The sequence below is a fragment of the Pan troglodytes genome, chromosome 9 (genome assembly GCF_028858775.2).
Source record: "Pan troglodytes isolate AG18354 chromosome 9, NHGRI_mPanTro3-v2.0_pri, whole genome shotgun sequence".
NCBI classification, from domain to species: domain Eukaryota; kingdom Metazoa; phylum Chordata; class Mammalia; order Primates; family Hominidae; genus Pan; species Pan troglodytes.
In genome coordinates, this window is record NC_072407.2 from 52,153,862 (window position 1) to 52,172,447 (window position 18,586).

At 44.8% G+C, this 18,586-nt stretch overlaps 1 protein-coding gene across 3 annotated transcripts in view; it reads left to right on the forward strand.

The window, feature by feature from the left end:
- PTPRJ (protein tyrosine phosphatase receptor type J) overlaps positions 1–18,586 on the forward strand; it is a 191,066-nt gene that overhangs the window by 145,750 nt on the left and 26,730 nt on the right. For 2 of the 3 annotated variants that reach the window (XM_054662274.2, XM_024347129.3), the window contains exons 7-12: positions 2,307–2,570; positions 4,986–5,243; positions 10,552–10,809; positions 11,515–11,793; positions 13,999–14,289; positions 17,432–17,563. In XM_054662274.2, the coding sequence (XP_054518249.2) occupies positions 2,307–2,570; positions 4,986–5,243; positions 10,552–10,809; positions 11,515–11,793; positions 13,999–14,289; positions 17,432–17,563 (1,482 nt within the window). Of the gene's footprint in view, positions 1–2,306; positions 2,571–4,985; positions 5,244–6,025; positions 6,148–10,551; positions 10,810–11,514; positions 11,794–13,998; positions 14,290–17,431; positions 17,564–18,586 lie in introns of those variants that run through there. The other variant, XM_508422.9, reaches the window with a different exon arrangement.

Here is an 18,586-nt window from a genome sequence, read left to right on the forward strand (position 1 = left end):
TGGCTGATGAGACAAACTGGCATCATACTTTCCTCTTAAAAACAGATAATCATTGCTTGTTTTTCCCTTGCTTTGAGTTAAGAAAGTTATGAAAGTGAGTTTCATTTTTTCACCCGCCTTGTAATTCATACCGATCTTTCTGTTGAAATGCTTGTTGACATGCACATTGCTGCTTCCTCGCTATAATTTATCAGCACTTTCACTCTGTAAGTTCACCAATATTTGGAGGCTTTGGTGAAAAGAGCGGGAGGTGAACACGTTTGGGAATACTTAGAGGTAGTTACTGGCCAGGCTGTGTTACTTGTACAGGGCTAGAAGTTTTGGCAAGACATTGGTGAGAAGCCATTCTGTAAGGAATGACAGTTTTTCCTGGTATCCATGTTGAAGGAGGGTCCATTTGTGTCCTTCCTTCCCTTTGTACTTGTTTTGCTAATGTGGGAGTGGGTGGGGAGGATGCGGCCGTAGGACAGGCCGCCTGACCTCATGGGGCCTGCAGTGACCTGGCAGGAGTGGCAGGTGGGAGGCTCTCGGGTGAGGAGGGCTTGGATTCCAGAGGGTGGGTTAGTTGGAGGAGGAGGAAGGGGCTCCTATGTGGGTGCGGTTGGCAGTGGTGGGGTGTCCTGCACACGGTAAGCTTGCGTGAGAGAGTGAAAGGGGCTGAAATCTGGTCTGTGTGCCCTGCATCAAGCCATGCATCCAGGGCTGGGTCCAGCCAGGGGAAGGTCCCTTTGACTTATTTGCTAAAAGGACTCATGGATTTGTGTGGGCCTGGGGTCCCTGCTTTTTAAAGCAGTTTGAGCAAAAGCAAAGTAGTAGTGATTACATCTCAGGCTCTTGGTGGTGTGAATTCACACACATCCTGCTTTGGGTTGAACTGTCTTCATGCTTGGTAAATAATCATTATAGTAGCCTTTCCCTCTCTATAAGGGGCGAGTGTGTGTGTATAGATAAGTCTTAGTCAGTTTGGGCTGCTGTAACAAATGGCCATGCACTAGATGGCGTAAACAATGAACATTTATTTCTCAGGGTTCTGGAGGCTGGAAGTCTGAGACTGGGGTGCACCATGCCTGGGCTCCGGGTGAAACACCCTCTTCCTCTTCCGGGTTGCAGACTCCCTGGGTCTTCACGTGGTTGAAGGGGTGAGGGCGTGGTTTCTCTCCAGCCTTTTTGATAAGGGCACTAATACCATTCAGGAGGGAGGTAATTCATGATCTAATTACCTCCCAAAAGCCCCGCCTCCTAAAAGCATCACATCAGGGGTTACGATTTCAACATAGGAATTTTATGGGGACAGAAACATTCAGTCTGTTGCAACACACACACACACACACACACACACACACAGATAAACAAACACACATTTCCACCCACCCCAGAGCACCCTGCACTTTTCAAGTGACTAGTTAGGTGGGGCAGGGTTAAGGAAACCATCAGAGGACATTGTTGAGGCACCCAAGACATGACAGAAAGCCACTTCTAGGGCTGAAGGGCTAGAGGAGGACAGGGTGTTTCTGGAGCCCAGTGAGAGCTGGAGCAGTGGTGGACACAGCTATGTCAGGACAGGAGGCCCAGAGCAGGAGGCGATGGAGGAAGGCACTGACTCCTTTCTCCTGTGGCCCTTCAGGGGCCTGCCCATTGGCTCATGGTGGAACCCGGTCACAGCCCATGTGGCAAGACCCCCCATGATGCCTTGCACAAGGTCAGCCTCCTGGGCCCAGAGCAGGTGAGGGAAGGGCAGTGGATACGTCGGGAGGGTGGAGTGGGCAGGTGGTGAATAACTGGCACTCGGGTTATCTTTTCTTGAGGTTAGGATTGCTCTCCAGTTTTATAGGTGAGGAAGCTGAGCTCAAGTGGTTTTCCTGTGGCCCACCTGGGTGTCATAGCAGAGTGAGCCCTGGAACCCAGGCCTGCCTCATCCTGACTTCTGTGATCTCAGGCGATCACATAGATCGCAGTGTTCACTCTTGCATCATGTGTGTTTGACAACTTTTCTGGGTGCCCCTGGCCCTAGGGTAAGACATGCATAGAGTCCAAGTCATCATTTAGGTCAAATCTCTAAAGTCAACTTACAAAAAGGAACAAAGAATAACCCTGCAGGTGCCATTGGCCAGGTTGTTTCTTCACCGCCCAATGATGCCTGACTTTGGCTGGGACCGTCATGCTTTCCTAGCCATGGTTGATGGTGCAGAGGAGGAAGGAACACTCCCTAGGAGAGTTTGCTGGGCTTGACAGCATGCCCTGATGACCTCTCCCTCCCTCTGCCTTGGCCGTTCTGGTTATTTTGAACTCCTCTTGTGTTCTCACAGATACTATTCAGGTTTTTGACGTCACCGCTGTGAACATCAGTGCCACAAGCCTGACCCTGATCTGGAAAGTCAGCGATAACGAGTCGTCATCTAACTATACCTACAAGATACATGTGGCGGGGGAGACAGATTCTTCCAATCTCAACGTCAGTGAGCCTCGCGCTGTCATCCCCGGACTCCGCTCCAGCACCTTCTACAACATCACAGTGTGTCCTGTCCTAGGTGACATCGAGGGCACGCCGGGCTTCCTCCAAGTGCACACCCGTGAGTTCATGCCTGGCTCTCGCCACCCTTTCCTGCCGTCCTGCTCCGTGCCAGGCCCAGACACAGGATGCATGATGTAGTAATGGTGACTGTCGGCTGACCACACGCCAAGCTTCGTGTGACATGCTTTCCTTGCACTGGCACATTGTATGCTCACAACAGCCCTGTGATGTGGTTGGAAGTAGCCTTATTTTATAGATAGGAAGCCAAGGCTGAGAGAGATGCTAGACAGGTGTCACAGCTGGAAAGTGGCAGAGGTGAGATTAAGCCTCTGGTATTTCTCACCTGGAGCCTGCGCTTGTAACTCTCTTTCCAGTGTGGAGGAGACCTAGAGTGAATTGATACAGGGAGACAAAAATGACCTGGTATTCATATCCCCTTGTGTCTTGGGTGCTGACATTATAACGAATCACTGGCACAGCTGTATCTCATCTTTGTTTGTTTAAATGTCCCTTAAAAATAAGATTTTATGCAGCAAATAAAAAGCTTTAGGTTTCAAAGAAGGTCCGATAATGTAAAATAAAACAGTAATGGTGCACTAGTAGTACAGTGGTATAATATTGATTATATACTATTAAACAATAGTAGTGACACCAGCACTGCATTTTGCACTGTGCCATGAGATTTATAGACACTGCAGTGGCCTCCGAGGTAGGTATTGGGGTCCCCTTTTACAGATGAGGAAACGACACCCTGATGGCTGAACAGTTTGCCCAAAGCCACAGAGCTAGTGAGTAGCAGAGCAGGACTTGAACTCAGGGGTATGTGGCTCTGGACCCAGGCTTATCCCACAAGAATGTCCATTCCTTCGCAGGAAGCACACCTTAGCATTCTTATAGATGTATTTTGGACTGGATCTTTGGGAAAATGAAATATGCTTGCATTTCTTTACCTTTTACTCTTTTACTATTTATTAGTTAGGATTAGGTTCAGCCACGAATAACACCACCAAAAACAACAACAACAAAACCCAAGTATCCGTGGCTTAAACAAGACAGGGGTTTATTTCTCTCTCCTGTAACAGAAGCCCAGTGCTAGGCAGGATGGGGATGATAGAGGTTATCCAAGGCTCAGTTGTATGAAACAGAAACTGTGAGCTATTTTAACCAAAAGGGATTTATCCTGGGAATTGAGGTTTTGCAGAATCACTGGAAGAGCTGGTGTATTAGTTTGCTAGGGCTACCAGAACAAATACCAAAGGCTGTGTGGCTTGAACAGAAATAGACTTTCTCATAGTTCTGGAGGCTGAAGGTCAAAGATTAAGGCAACGGCAGGTTTGATTTCTTCTGAGGCCTCCCTCTTGGCTTATAGATGACTGTCTTCTCCCTCACATGGTTGTCCTTAGTCTGCGTGTGCCTATGCCCTCATCTCCCTTTATAAGGACACCAGTCTTGCTGGATTAGGGCCTACCTTCATGACCTCACATTAACTTAATTACCTCTTTAAAGACCCTGTCTCCAAAGACAGCCACGTTCTGAGGTCTTGGGGGTTAGGACATAAACATACACATTTGGGGGTGAGGGAGCACAAGTCAGCTCATAACAGTTGAGGAGCAGGCTTTAGGTCTGGCCCCAAGAAATGACTCCTGGACTAAGTCTGCAGAACTGACCCCCTGGAGAGTCACCACCTTGGTCACAGACAGCAGAGGGAGGAATCAGGAAGTCTCTGCTGTAGTTGCGGGATCCAGGGGTGTATGTTCTGAGCTGTGATCCTGGGATCAGGAAGCTGCAGCCACCGCTGAGGTTTTGGTTCTAGAGCCAGGCAGCGTGAGCTCCAGTCATTGCATCCACACTACAGGTATAAGAAGGAGGAAGGGCAGAAGGTTGTGCCCCACCCTTAAAGGACACTTCCTAGAAGTCACCCAGTACCTCTGCTCATGCTTCGTTGAGCAAAACTTAGTCACATTGCAACATCTAGCTCCATGGGAGCTGGGAAATGTGGTCTTTGTTTCCAACAGGCATGCACACACAGGGCTAAAAATCTGGGTGGGTATGATGAAGGGAAAATGGGGGAATGGATTTTGGGGGTCAAGACTGGTCTCTCTCTGCTGTCCCTCCCTGAACAGAGGCTCTGGGAGGCTAGTAATGCATTCGAGATAAAGCAGCCAGTGTGGCCAAGGTTCTCCTCCAGAGCGTGAGCCCTTGACCACAGGAGCTCACGCCTCCTCTCATTTCCTGTGAATGATTGTGTGCAATGTAAGCACAGAGCTTCTGCACTCTCATGATCAAGTGCTCTCTCCATGGCCAGAAACAGCAGTTTCTGAGGGGCTCATGTTGTAGATGATGATACAAAGAAGACAGAGAGAGGGATCAGGTGTCCTAAGTGTACATTTCATCTCAGTATTTTCTGAGGTGGGGCATCCCTGTCTCCTGGAGAAGTATATTTTTAATCTAGTTGTTTACTTTCTTTGCATAGCCCCTGTTCCAGTTTCTGACTTCCGAGTGACAGTGGTCAGCACGACGGAGATCGGCTTAGCATGGAGCAGCCATGATGCAGAATCATTTCAGATGCATATCACACAGGAGGGAGCTGGCAATTCTCGGGTAGAAATAACCACCAACCAAAGTATTATCATTGGTGGCTTGTTCCCTGGAACCAAGTATTGCTTTGAAATAGTTCCAAAAGGACCAAATGGGACTGAAGGGGCATCTCGGACAGTTTGCAATAGAACTGGTAAGCAAATAGGCTTTTCTGTTAAACCATCATGTTTCTTAAAGGAAATCAGTATAATTAATAAACATAATGTTTCCAAATATTGTTTTTCTTTTAATTATCTAAGAAAAAACTTTAAAAATTTTCATAACACTAATGCTTATTTATTATATGAAATACAGACAAGTAAGTAGAAAAAACTTACATGGAAACCATCAAGCAGAGATAATCACTTTTGATGTATGACATTTTACAATTTTTAAACATATACATATAGATACACAAATATATGTGTGAGTATACATATATTTAATACATATATATTTAATATTTAATACACACACACACACACATATATATATATATATTTTTTTTTTTTTTTTTTTTTTTGAGACAGTCTTACCCTGTCACCCAGGCTGGAGTGCAGTGGCATGATCTTGGCTCACTGCAACCTCCACCTCCTGGGTTCAAGTGAAGCGATTCTTGTGCCTCAGCCTCCTGAGTAATTGGAATTACAGGTGTGCACCACCATGCCTGGCTAATTTTTATAGTTTTAGTAGAGGCAGGGTTTCGCCATATTGGCCAGGCTGGTCTTGATCTCCTGATCTCAAATGATCTGCCCACCTCAGCCTCCCAAAGTGCTGGGATTACAGGTGTGCGCCACTGCACCCAGCCCACAAATATATATTTATTTCTTTCACAAACATTGAGGCCATCTGTACATGTGGTTTTGTAATCTGCCTTTTCCCCAACTTGCCAATTAATTATGAATATTCTTTCCTCTTAATAAAATATTTCTACAGGATGATTTGAACACCTGCCTGGAATTCCATCATTGGAAACAGAGTTGGCAGATAAGAATGGCCCCTATGCCAAATTTGGCTCATTGTCTGTTTTTGTAAATAAAGTTTTATTGGATCACAGCCATGTTCATTTGCTTATGTACTGTCTATGGCTACTTTGGTGCTAGAATTGAGTAGTGGCAGCAGAGAACGTGTGGCTTGTGAAGCCTGAGGTATTTATTTTCTGGCCATTACAGAGAATGTTTGCTGACCTCTGGGCTAGATCAGTGGTTTTCAAATTGTGGTCCAGGGCTCTCTAGGGATCCCTAGGTTCTTTCAAGGGGTCTCCAAGGTAGTATTATCATAACAATACTAAAATGTTATTTGGCTTTTTCATTCTCATTCTCTTTTGGAGTTTTCCAACTTTGACCCGATATGGGATGACATTGTCTCTCAGGTCTAATGGAATATATGCTGTGGATTCTTACATTTTAAAAATTTCTTCATTTTAAATCCCTGATATAGTAAATATTAATAAATATAACCTATGTAAATACAAATTCTCTGAGAGCCTTAATAACTTTTAAGATGGTAAAGAAGTCCTGAGAGCAAAAAGTTTAAGAACCTCTGGTCAAGATGTGTTAGAAATTAACTACTGTGCTGTGTTGGGCAGGTGGACTGTTCACAGTCTTTCCTAAACAACACTGTGATGCGATACTTTGTTAGTTCTAGAAGGCTAATTGAAATTGATAAAATCATTTTATAGTCAGCTACGGTGGCCTGCACCCATCGTCCCAGCTACTTGAGAGGCTGCGGCAGGAGGATTGCTTGGCCCAACAGTTGCAGACTAGCACCAGCCTGGGAGACTCTGTCTCAAAAAAAAATTTTTTTTTTATAGAAACAGTTTAAATTATTAAATTGTTTCTAGGCCTAGAGGAGAAACTTCTGGGAAATCCTAGAGAGTAATGTTCATTATTGTTGTTTTAAAATTTTGAAATAATTGTTTTTTGGAAAGGTTGAAAAACATACAGTCTTCCTTGATCTAAGATTCAAGACAGTTGAAATCTTTTATACAGAGGGTAGAATAAAGATATACCTAATGTAAATGATGAGTTAATGGGTGCAGCACACCAACATGGCACATGTATACATATGTAACAAACCTGCACGTTGTGCACATGTACCCTAGAACTTAAAGTATAATAAAAAATATATATATATAAAAAAGAAATGGGACAGATTCCTTGAAACACACATGAAATGAGTTACGCTTTTGAGATTCTCCTTGAAGAAGCTTCTTCAACTGTGCTGGTTGGGTTAAGCACCGATAGTCACTCAGAGGATCTGCTTCTGAAATAAGGGATCTACTAAAATGCATCCCTCAGATGAAATGCAGTATTCCCTTTGCAAATCTGCATTTCAGACTGTTGACATGACGTCTTAACGTCAACATGTTTCTTCTGTCTTTTAAGGATGTGGATAATGGTAAGAGGATCACCACTGAGGGAGATGCATGATATTGTGCTACTTGCTATTGCCCAGAACTTACTGTAACAATAATATAATATGCTGGGGGTCTGCGAAGTGCTGAGTGCTCTCATACTGCATTTTACATTTTTAACACAACTTCATGGAGCAGGTATTATTATCATTTCTGTCTTACAGAGTAAGAAATGGGGGCTCTGCAAACTTAAGTAACTGGCCCAGAGTGACAAGGTGGCAAACTGACCTGTGTCTGCTGTCTAAGACCAAGTGCTTAACCACCATGTAGATTGACACTTTGATGTGGTACAGCAGTAAAGTTTAGTATTAGTGAGGAGAGGGCATCTCTTTTACTATAGTTTATTATGAATATTCTTTCCTCTTAATATCAGTATTTCTACAGGGTAGTTTTAACACCCGCCTGGAATTGCATTGTCTCAAAGGACCCGTTTCATTCAATGGTCCCATTGAATGAAAGTCAAGAAGGCTTGCTATAAGATCTAAACTCTTAGGGGGGTTACCTTTCTATTATCAAATAACCTTTATTGTTATTGGAAAAAGTCAGCTTAACAGCATTAAAAGCAATTTCGAAAAAAGGAAACGAATACCATATGATCCAGTAATTCCAGTCCTATGTATATCTCCAAAAGAATTGAAAACAGGGCCCTGGACAGTTATTTGTACATCAGTGTTCATAGTAGTAGCATTGTTCACAGTAGCCAAAGATGGACCCAAGATCCCATCAACAAATGAATGGATAGATAAAATGTGGTTCAGCCATACAACAAAATACTATTCAGCCATAAAAAAGAAAGAAATTCTGATTTATGGTACAACATGGATGGATCTTGAGGACATTATGCTAAGTGAAGCCAGACACAGAAGGACAAATACTGGATGATTCCACTTACATGAGTACCTAGATTAGGCAACTTAATATTCTACAGAAATTAGAATAGAGGTTACCAGGGGCTGTTCAGAGGAGGGAGTGGGCATTATTGTTTAATGGCTACAGTTTATGCTGGGGATAATGACAGTGTTTTGGGTACAGGTAGTGGTGATAGTTACACAACATTGTGAATATTGATGATACTGAATTGTACACTGACAAATGGTTAAGATGATAAATATTATGGTATGTATGTTTTACCACAATAAAAATGAAAAGGAACAAATATCTCTATTTTTCTAACCCAACCGAATTCCTTTTCTCTCTGTGTCCACAGTCATACATTTTGCTTGTATACTGTAATTATTATACAAATACTTTTATTTTGTATTTAAATTTTTTTTTACTCAGTCTATACCACAACTTTCCCCTATAGTTAGCATGGCCTTCATATTTTTAGTGGCTAAAGAGTATTTCATCATGCAGCCAGATCACAGTGCCCACAGCCCTCCCCATGTTATTGAATATTTAGGTTGTTTCTAGGTTTTTATGTTTATAGACAAAGGCTGCCTTTCATGGGCTTTTGTCTGTGGAATCCCTTTGACATCAGGAATCTGCTGGTAGGAAACAAAGGCTCCTCCCAGTGGCTTCTCTGTAAGGAGAATCCACTTAAAATTAAAAAAAAAATTAATTTTGGAGTAGATAGTACGTAAACATGGCACAATTTTTTTTTGTTTTTTGGACAAGGTGTTTGCAGTGAAAGCATTTCCCTTTTTTGTCCCCTACCTGCCCATTTCCTCTCCCTGGAGGTGACGTTTGTTGCCAGGTAAAGAGAGACAGGGTTGAAAGCCGCGGTAGAAAATAGGCCCAGCCTCCGCGGTTACTTCCGGGCCTCGATGTAGGCATCCCTGGTGCAGGTGGCTGAGTGGGCAGCGGGAGATGATCGGAGGATGGGCTCCTGTGGGAGATTCCACTTCTGACTCTGCTCTGAAGGTGCAGGGTGTGCCTGTTTTCTTCCCTTCCTCATCCGTCCTCAAATGCTGCAACTTAGTAAAGGTCAGCTCTCCATTTCAGTTTTCCTCTTTGGTATGTAAGGCTGTGTCACGGGAAGATGTTTCCTTCTGAGTGACTGATTTAAAAAACACAACAAAACAAAAAAACCTCTTTATTGAGATATAATATACATACCGAAAAGGGATGTATCCTCAGCACATAGCTTCATGAACTTTTACAAACTGAACACATCTTGTTACCAGCACCCATATAAAAAAACTGAATGTGATTTCCACTTCAGATGACCCCTTGAAGGGCTTTTTTTTTTTTTTTTGAGATGGAGTTTCGCTCTTGTTGCCCAGGCTGGAGTGCGATAGCGCGATCTTGGCTCACTGCAACCTCTGCCTTCCGGGTTCAAGTGATTCTCCTGCCTCAGCCTCCCAAGTAGCTGGGACTACAGGCATGCACCACCACGCCCGGCTAATTTTGTACTTTTTTTGGTAGAGACGGGGTTTCTCCATGCTGGTCAGGCTGGTCTCAAACTCCCGACTTCAGGTGATCCGCCTGCCTTGGCCGCCCAACGTGCTGGGATTACAGGCGTGATCCACCGCGCCTGGCCTTTTTAAAATTTTTTTATTTTTTTTGAGACAGAGCCTCATTCTGTCGCCCAGGCTGGAGTGCAGTGGTGTGATATCGGCTCACTGCAACCTCTGCCTTCTGGGTTCAAGTGACTCTCGTGCCCCAGCCTCCCGAGTAGCTGGGATTACAGGCGTGTACCACCACACCCAACTAATTTTTGTATTTTTAGTAGAGATGGGTTTTCACCATGTTGGCCAGGCTGGTCTCGAACCTCTGACCTCAAGTGGTCCATCTCGGCTCCCCAAAATGTTGGGATTACAGGCATGAGCCATTGCACCCAGCCTAAGGGCTCATTTTTAAGACAACAACAAAAAACTGGAGAACTGGTAAGATAAACTGGGAAGTTCATGTGCGTCGCAGAAGAGCTGAAATTCTTGAGAGCACTGAGTGTGTGCATTTCTCAGCTCGATTTTGGAGTGTGCCTTTTATGAACTCATTAGAAAGCGTAATGGCAAAAGAGCAGGTCCTCTCGACAGCACTTGGAGAGGAAGCTGGGCGTCATGATAGTAACAGTTTTCCCTTCTCCTTCCTTTCTTCTGAGCAGTTCCCAGTGCAGTGTTTGACATCCACGTGGTCTACGTCACCACCACGGAGATGTGGCTGGACTGGAAGAGCCCTGACGGTGCTTCCGAGTATGTCTACCATTTAGTCATAGAGTCCAAGCATGGCTCTAACCACACAAGCACGTATGACAAAGCGATCACTCTCCAGGGCCTGATTCCGGGCACCTTATATAACATCACCATCTCTCCAGAAGTGGACCACGTCTGGGGGGACCCCAACTCCACTGCACAGTACACACGTAAGTCTCTTAGGATGCCCTTCTAAGGAACAGCCTCTCTAACTGTCTGTTGGAGGAGGCACTGGTTAAATGATGGCCAGTGTGCTTCTGGGATCCAGGTTGACTCTGAAACTGCTGAAGTTGAAAACATTGGTCTCAGCAACGGTTCTGCTGTCACCATGGGGCACTGTTCTTCAAGCTATGTGAACTTAGAATTGTCATTAGAAGGAAGAAATGAGTCCTTGGGAATGGCGACTGAAATGGTTCTAGTCATTCCTTGAGAATACAGAGTAGAGAAGGGTCACCTTGTCATGTTGGTATTGGAAGATACTGCCCAGATGAGGAGCTTCGCCTGCAACAGTTAGGGAGGTGTTTTGCGAATATTTGAATTAAATACATGGTAAAGATGTTTGTTTGTAATATGTTTTTAGTATATTTTTCTCCATCTATTAGATTTAAAAAACAGATTAGAAATTAAATGTTAAAAATATATTTGAAATAAACTTGAAGTATTAAAAGAAGCCTAAATTAAACTTCTTTTGAGATTTAATCTGTATAATTATTTTCTTGATGTGTTTTTGGGAAGTTTTCCATCTTTTGAGCCAGCAAATACTAGCTTTATTCATTCTTTCTAAAACGAGCCAGGCTATTTTTGGATATAGTAAATAGTCCTGGAATTCTACTTAATCTGTGCTTTTACATGAATTGCCTTTTTTTAAAATCAAGGGCCCAGCAATGTGTCCAACATTGATGTAAGTACCAACACCACAGCAGCAACTTTAAGTTGGCAGAACTTTGATGACGCCTCTCCCACGTACTCCTACTGCCTTCTTATTGAGAAGGTTGGAAATTCCAGCAACGCAACCCAAGTAGTCACAGACATTGGAATTACTGACGCTACAGTCACTGAATTAATACCTGGCTCATCATACACAGTGGAGATCTTTGCACAAGTAGGGGATGGGATCAAGTCACTGGAACCTGGCCGGAAGTCATTCTGTACAGGTGAGTGTAGCCCCAACTGCCTCTTGGACTCCTCCCTGAGTGGTGCTGACCTTGCAGGTCAGTCCTCCCAAGTCTGTAGTTTGTCTGGTTTTGTGTGATGTGCAGTGATGGACATTGAGCTTTCCGAGGCATCCTGTTAGCTTATCGGTGCTGTCTCGATGCCCTCATCATTTCTGCATTCAATAAATATTTATTGAGCATATACCATATGCCAGTCAAGTCCTTGCCTTCTTGGAACTTTTCGAAGGAGGAAGTGGGATGTTTACCTAGAGTGCTCAGGAAAGGCCTCAATGACAAGGTGACTTTTGAGCAAAGATCTGAATGAAGGGAAGGAGCCAGCCATGTGGATATCAGGGCATGAGAGCATTACAGGCAGAGGCCTGTGCAGAGGGGCCTGTGCAGCATCACCACCGTATCTGGAGGCTGGAGGAAGAGCAGGAGGCAAGGGTGGGAGGAGTGGACCCGCAGGAACAGGAGGATATAGGTGGGAGGTGAGGCCTGAGTGGGGCTGAGCCAGGATGTGGATGATATCTGGCATTGGTTTGTCTTTTGTGCTGGAGAAGATGGAAAGTTTATTGAAATGATGCCCAGCCTTTGCATCCTTCTTGATCCTCACCTATCTCACAACTGAAAATGTGTGATAAAGAGAAGAGCCCTCTGTGTAATTGAGGATGCTTTCAGGGCAGCCCAGGAAAGGCTTTGCAGACAGTGGTGGGCACTTCTGCTCACAGTGCTGACTGTGGCACCTTTATCACTCAGCACCCGTGCACTACTCATTTTCTGCCCTTCTCGCTCCTACCTCTTCCCTTTTTAGCCCAGGCCATTCAGATATGTTCAGGCTGATTTGGAAGTGATGGTCTCATGGGATCAGCCTCCCTGGTAGTATAGGAGCTCCAGCCTTGATGGCCTCTGGATTTTCAGTGGTGAGTGGGGTGGCCACAGAAATCCCTGCAGCTTTGGGTCACTTCTGCTCCATCCCACCTGGTCTAGACACCCATCTTTGATATTTGGGTGCCTTTCATTGCTGATATTTATCTTAGCTATAGTTATTTGTAGCCTATAGCAAGAGAAAAACTCTATCTGAGCATTTATGACTGGGTGTGGGTGGAACAGGAGCTGTAAAAGTGGGTGCAGTGTTCAGGTTACCTTTCCAGGCCCTGGGTGGCAAATGTGGGTGTTGCACTAGGTGCCTTGGTAGAGCTTCTCCTGCTCTAAAATTCTGTGACATTCAATTAATGATAATACTGTCCTCCAGTTGTAATATGGAGTTTTCTATTTACATCAGTTTGATGTTAGTCCTCAGTAAAAATCTAATGGCCCTCAGATAGAGACAAATAACACTCTATTTTGAAGATGAGGAAACTGATGCATCATCAATGGATGATGCAGTATGTTATGTGAGTAGAGAGTGTCTTGAACTTAGACTTAGAAAACCTGGGATCTAGTTTTGGCTTCACCACCTGCCATGTCATCATCAGCCAATTACTTAACCTCTCTGAGCCTCTGTGGATTTATCTGCAGATGGGACAGTATAGGCCTCACCTGTCTCAGAAGTATCATCAAGAGGCCCTTGGCTGGGCCTGGTGGCTCACACCTGTAATCCCAGCACTTTGGGAGGCCAAGGTGGGTGGATCAGGAGGTCAAAAGATCGAGACCATCCTGGCTAACATGGTGAAACCCCATGTCTACTAAAAATACAAAAATCAACTGGGTATGGTGGTGCATGCCTGTAGTCCCAGCGACTTGGGAGGCTGACACAGGAGAACTGTTTGAACCCGGGAGGTGGACGTTGTGGTGAGCCGAGATTGCGCCATTGCACTCCAGCCTGGTCGACAGAGCGAGACTCCATCTCAGAAAAAAAAGGGGGTCCTCATGATGAGATGGTGCAAGTGAGGAGGTTGCTACTTCTCACAGGATGATACAGCTGACTCTCATGGAGCCCTGGTCTCTTCCAGGCGTCTTTCTTGGTGCCTGACATCATTGTTCAATTTACTCTTCAAAGAGTCCTGCAGCTGAGGCTCAGAGCAGTTGGGTGACTGACCCAAGGTCACACAGTTTGGTGTTGCCCAATTCAGGGTCAGCCCCTGCCTCTTCCACCACGTCACCCACCCACCTTCTCATCCCCAGGATTCTGCTACTCCCTATTTCCATGTTTGCAAAGGCAAAAGTCCCGGAATCTCATGCTGTGCTGTACTTGCTTTGCAGATCCTGCGTCCATGGCCTCCTTCGACTGCGAAGTGGTCCCCAAAGAGCCAGCCTTGGTTCTCAAATGGACCTGCCCTCCTGGCGCCAATGCAGGCTTTGAGCTGGAGGTCAGCAGTGGAGCCTGGAACAATGCGACCCACCTGGAGAGCTGCTCCTCTGAGAATGGCACTGAGTATAGAACGGAAGTCACGTATTTGAATTTTTCTACCTCGTACAACATCAGCATCACCACTGTGTCCTGTGGAAAGATGGCAGCCCCCACCCGGAACACCTGCACTACTGGCATCACAGGTGGGCTACAAGGCAGGGGCTGGTCAGTTGGCACTGTGATCACTCCTGGAGCGGCTGACCCACAGTGGGTCTGCACGTGTGGACTAGAAATCTGTTTTTGTTTTTTTATTTCCCCTAAAATATTTGCTTTTACTGACATAGACTGGTTTCTCATTCTATAGAAATCAATCTAAAAAAGCAGAGTAAGAGGGGCTCATTTTTTACATTCTAAAAGATTCCTTTTCTTTACAGCATAACTCATTGCCTCATTGCCATGTTTTCTTTTATATTTTTTTGAGATGGAGTCTTGCTCTTGTCACCCAGGCTGGAATGCAGTGACGCAATCTCAGCTCACTGCAACCTCTGCTTCCTGGGTTCAAGTGATTTTGGTGCCTCAGCCTCCTGAGTAGCTGGGACTACAGACACATGTCACCACGCCTGGCTAATTTTTGTATTTAGAGATGGGGTTTCACCATGTTGGCCAGGCTGGTCTTGAACTCCTGACCTCAAGTGATCCACCCGCCTTGGCCTCCTAAAGTGTTGGGATTACCCACGTGAGCCACTGCGCCTGGTCGTCTTTTAGCCCACATCTGTTGGTGGCTTACTGTGTGCTATGGTGAGGGATACTATGGTGAGTAGGGGCGACAGGGCCCCTGGAGCATAGGACTGAGAAGAGCATTGAGAGGGAGAGGATTTCCAGGTCTGGTGGTGGGTGAGCTAGCATGCTGCTGCCAGTTTTGCAGCAAGGACCTGGGGATGGACCTTCTCTGGCCAGCTACAGGGTATAGAGCTGGTGGGAAATGCAGGAGCCTGTGCTAGCAGTTGACCATTAACATGGGAATGCCACCTCCCAGCGGGCACTGCTGCCGCATACTTGCGAGGTTGCTGAAGCTTGTAGTTTAGAGCAGGACCATCCCACTAGATGTGCAATGTGAGCCTCAGGTATAATTTAAAGTTTTCTAGAAGCCACACTGAAAAAAAAGTAAAAAGGAATAGCTGAAATTGGTATTAATAGCATTTTACTTAACTTAGTATATTAAAAGTATTATTTCAACATGTAATTTCTGTGAAGTATTAATGAGTTATTTTATGTCTTCTTTTGTACTAAGTCTTTGATATCTAGTCTGTATTGTGTGCTTGTAGCACATCTGAATGCAAACTGGTCACCTCTCAGGGGCTTGGCAGCCGCATGTGGCAAGAGGGCTGCTGTATCAGCACAGGTTTAGACAATTATGTTGTGGTTGTTTTGGAGTTCAGATTTCTGTCTCCTTGAATCTTGAATATATATAATAATGAGAACAGGCTGGGCGTGGTGGCTTATGCCTGTAATCCCAGCACTTTGGGAGGCTGAGGTGGGAGGATTGCTTGAGCCAGGAGTTTGAAACCAGCCTGGGCAACATAGCGAGATCCCATCTCATTTATTTTTTAAAAATATATTAAAAAAATGGGAATAACCCAAACTGTATGTGTGAGATGAATTTAGGTAGAGAGAGTGTGTGGAGTGAATCATCTTTAATTCAGTGTGTTCTTTCTTTTGTGTTAGTTCAGAGAGTGGCTCCATACCCTGGCTTGGAAAGGGGGGGTGTGCACAATCATGGAGGCCATCCATGGAGGGTCCTGTGGGGGCTTTTCTGGTTTCTGGGAAGAGGATCTGTTTGGTTTCTCTAGGTGGTATTTTAGACCAACTCTGGGAAAAATGTGGGGACTGTTTATGAAGAACACAGAGAAGTGCTGTGCCCAGGTCTCAGCAGAAAGTGTGTTCTCTCCCACCTCATCTGTGATTCTTCTCCTTGGACATTTGCTCCGTCTTTGCTCTCAGCTGACCAGCTGATCCTGGGGCCAAGCCAAGTCCATGTGGTGTCATTGTGCAGCTCCCAAGGCCACACCTTAGAGTTCCACCACAGTCTCTTTCTCACTCTCCTTCTTCCACCCCAGATCTCAGGATAATGAACCCGGCTCATCTTGAGTCATATGGGACTGGGGGAGAGGACAAGGGCAGGTTAGCTTCCTCATGCAAGGATACTAGCTTCTTACTCTAATGATGGTTTCTTTTACTGTGCAAAACCTTTTCAGTTTGATTTAATCTTGCTTGTCAATTTTTGCTTTTGTTGCTGTGCTTTTTGTGTGGTATCCAAGCAACCATTGTAAATACTATGTCAAGAAGCTCTTCCCCAATGTTTTTTTTTTGTTTTTTTAAACAAATTTTACAGTGTACAGCTTTAGGTCTAATGTTTAAGGCTTGAATCTATTCAGAGTTTATTTTTGTGTCTGGTGTAAGATAGAGGTCCAGTTTTATTATTTTGCTCACGGATACACAGTTTTCCCAGCACCATTTGTTGAAGAGGCTGTCTTTTCCCCATTGTGTCTTCTTGACATCCTTGTTGAAGATAAGTTGACTGTATATGTGAGAGTTTAATTCTGGGCTCAGTATTCTGTTCTATGGGTTGATGTCTGTCTTTATGCCTTTAATATACTGTTTTAATTACTGTAGCTTTGAATAAATATATCTTGAAATCAGGAAGTGTGAGGCCTCCAGCTTTATTCTTTCTCAACGCTACTTTGGCTATTCCTGGTCTTTGATTGTTCCATGTGAACTTTAGGATTTTTTTTTTATATTCTGTAAAAATTGCCATTGGGATTTTGATGGAGCATTGAATTTATAGATCGCTTTGAGTAGTGTCAAGTCTTCCAACAATGTGAAGTCTTCCAATCCATGAGCATGGGATGTCTTTGCATGTATTTGTGTATTTGTGTCTTCTTTATTTTATCGATGTTTTGTGGTTTTCACTCTACAAGTCTTTCATCTCCTTGATTGTATTCTAATTATATTTCAATCAATCTGTTAAAAAATAAAATAAAAGCATGTACTGTTCAAAACAACAATAGCAAAACCAAACAAGGCTGCTGGGTGCCTGCCCTGGGGATTTGGCTGGATGCCCTGAAGGGGTCATTGTGAGCTAGGTGGGTTTCCCAGGATCTGCTGTCTCTGCTCCTCACCAGTTTCCTTCCCTGCCTTTTGCTTCTGGATTTGCTGCTTTGCACGAGCCCAGCATGTAGCTTCCAGAGTAAGATCTTGAGGAGGTTGCTGAAGCATGTTCTCTACCTAATGTGTTGCTTTGGTTTTCAATATTGGGTGATCATGTTTTGTTTTGTTTTGTTTTAGATCCCCCTCCTCCAGATGGATCCCCTAATATTACATCTGTCAGTCACAATTCAGTAAAGGTCAAGTTCAGTGGATTTGAAGCCAGCCACGGACCCATCAAAGCCTATGCTGTCATTCTCACCACCGGGGAAGGTAAGGAGAGGCCTCCGTGGGTTAAACAGCCCATGAGTGATGCAGTGACCAGAGCTTTCTCTGTGCCCACTGAGGCATGTGAGTAATGCAGACACACACCTGTCTTCTCACTGCAGCCCATGCTGTGTACTCAGACAGAGAAGGAGGGTGAGGTATTTGCCTGATGGTTGACAAACTTTCTGGAAAGGGCCAGATTGCCAGTATTTTAAGCTTTGCAGGTGGTATAGAGTCTGTTGCAAGCATTCGACTCTGCCATTGTAGTGTGCAAGCAGTCACAGAAGATACAGAAGGAATGAGTGGGACCATTCCCACTAGATGTTATTTACCATGGCAGGTGGATTTGGTTTGTGGCCCATAACTTGCTGATCTGTGATCTAGGTTTTTCTTCTCTTTTACCTCACTGGGCCTTTTAGGTGGTAGAATATTAGTTTTAACCAACTCTGTCTCTCTCTCTCACTCTACACACGTACACACATGCCATCCTCAGAGGATGACTTTCCTTTGAAAGAAAATAGAAAAAGATTTGCATTTGCTAGTGGGAATTTGCAGAGTATCTCCTTAGCTGAGAGAAGAGGTGGATTAAAAGCTGCTTTTCCTTAAAGGGCTCTGTTACATTCTTTTGTGGTAGGAAAGGAATCATTCGAGAGTCTCTTCGGTAGCTGTGTTTGAGTGCTTGCATAAGGCCTAGATTTAAAAGCCCAAGTTTTGTTGTGGGGGTTCCCTCCTCCTCCTCCCCTCCTCCCCCTCCCCTCTCCTCCTTCTCCCCTTCTCCTCCCCCTCCCCTCTCCTCCTCCTCCCCTTCTCCCCTTCTCCTTCCCTTCCCCTTCCCTCTTTCTTTCTTTTAGAGACAAGATCTCACCATGTTGCCCGGGCTGGTCTTGAACTCCTGGACTCAAGTAATCCTCCCACCTTGGCCTTCCAAAGTGCTGGGACTAGACTACAGGCATGAGCCTCTGTGCCTGGTCTGGGAGATTCTTTATGCATGAATAATGCAGTGTTTCCTCTGCCCACTCTCTCCTACTG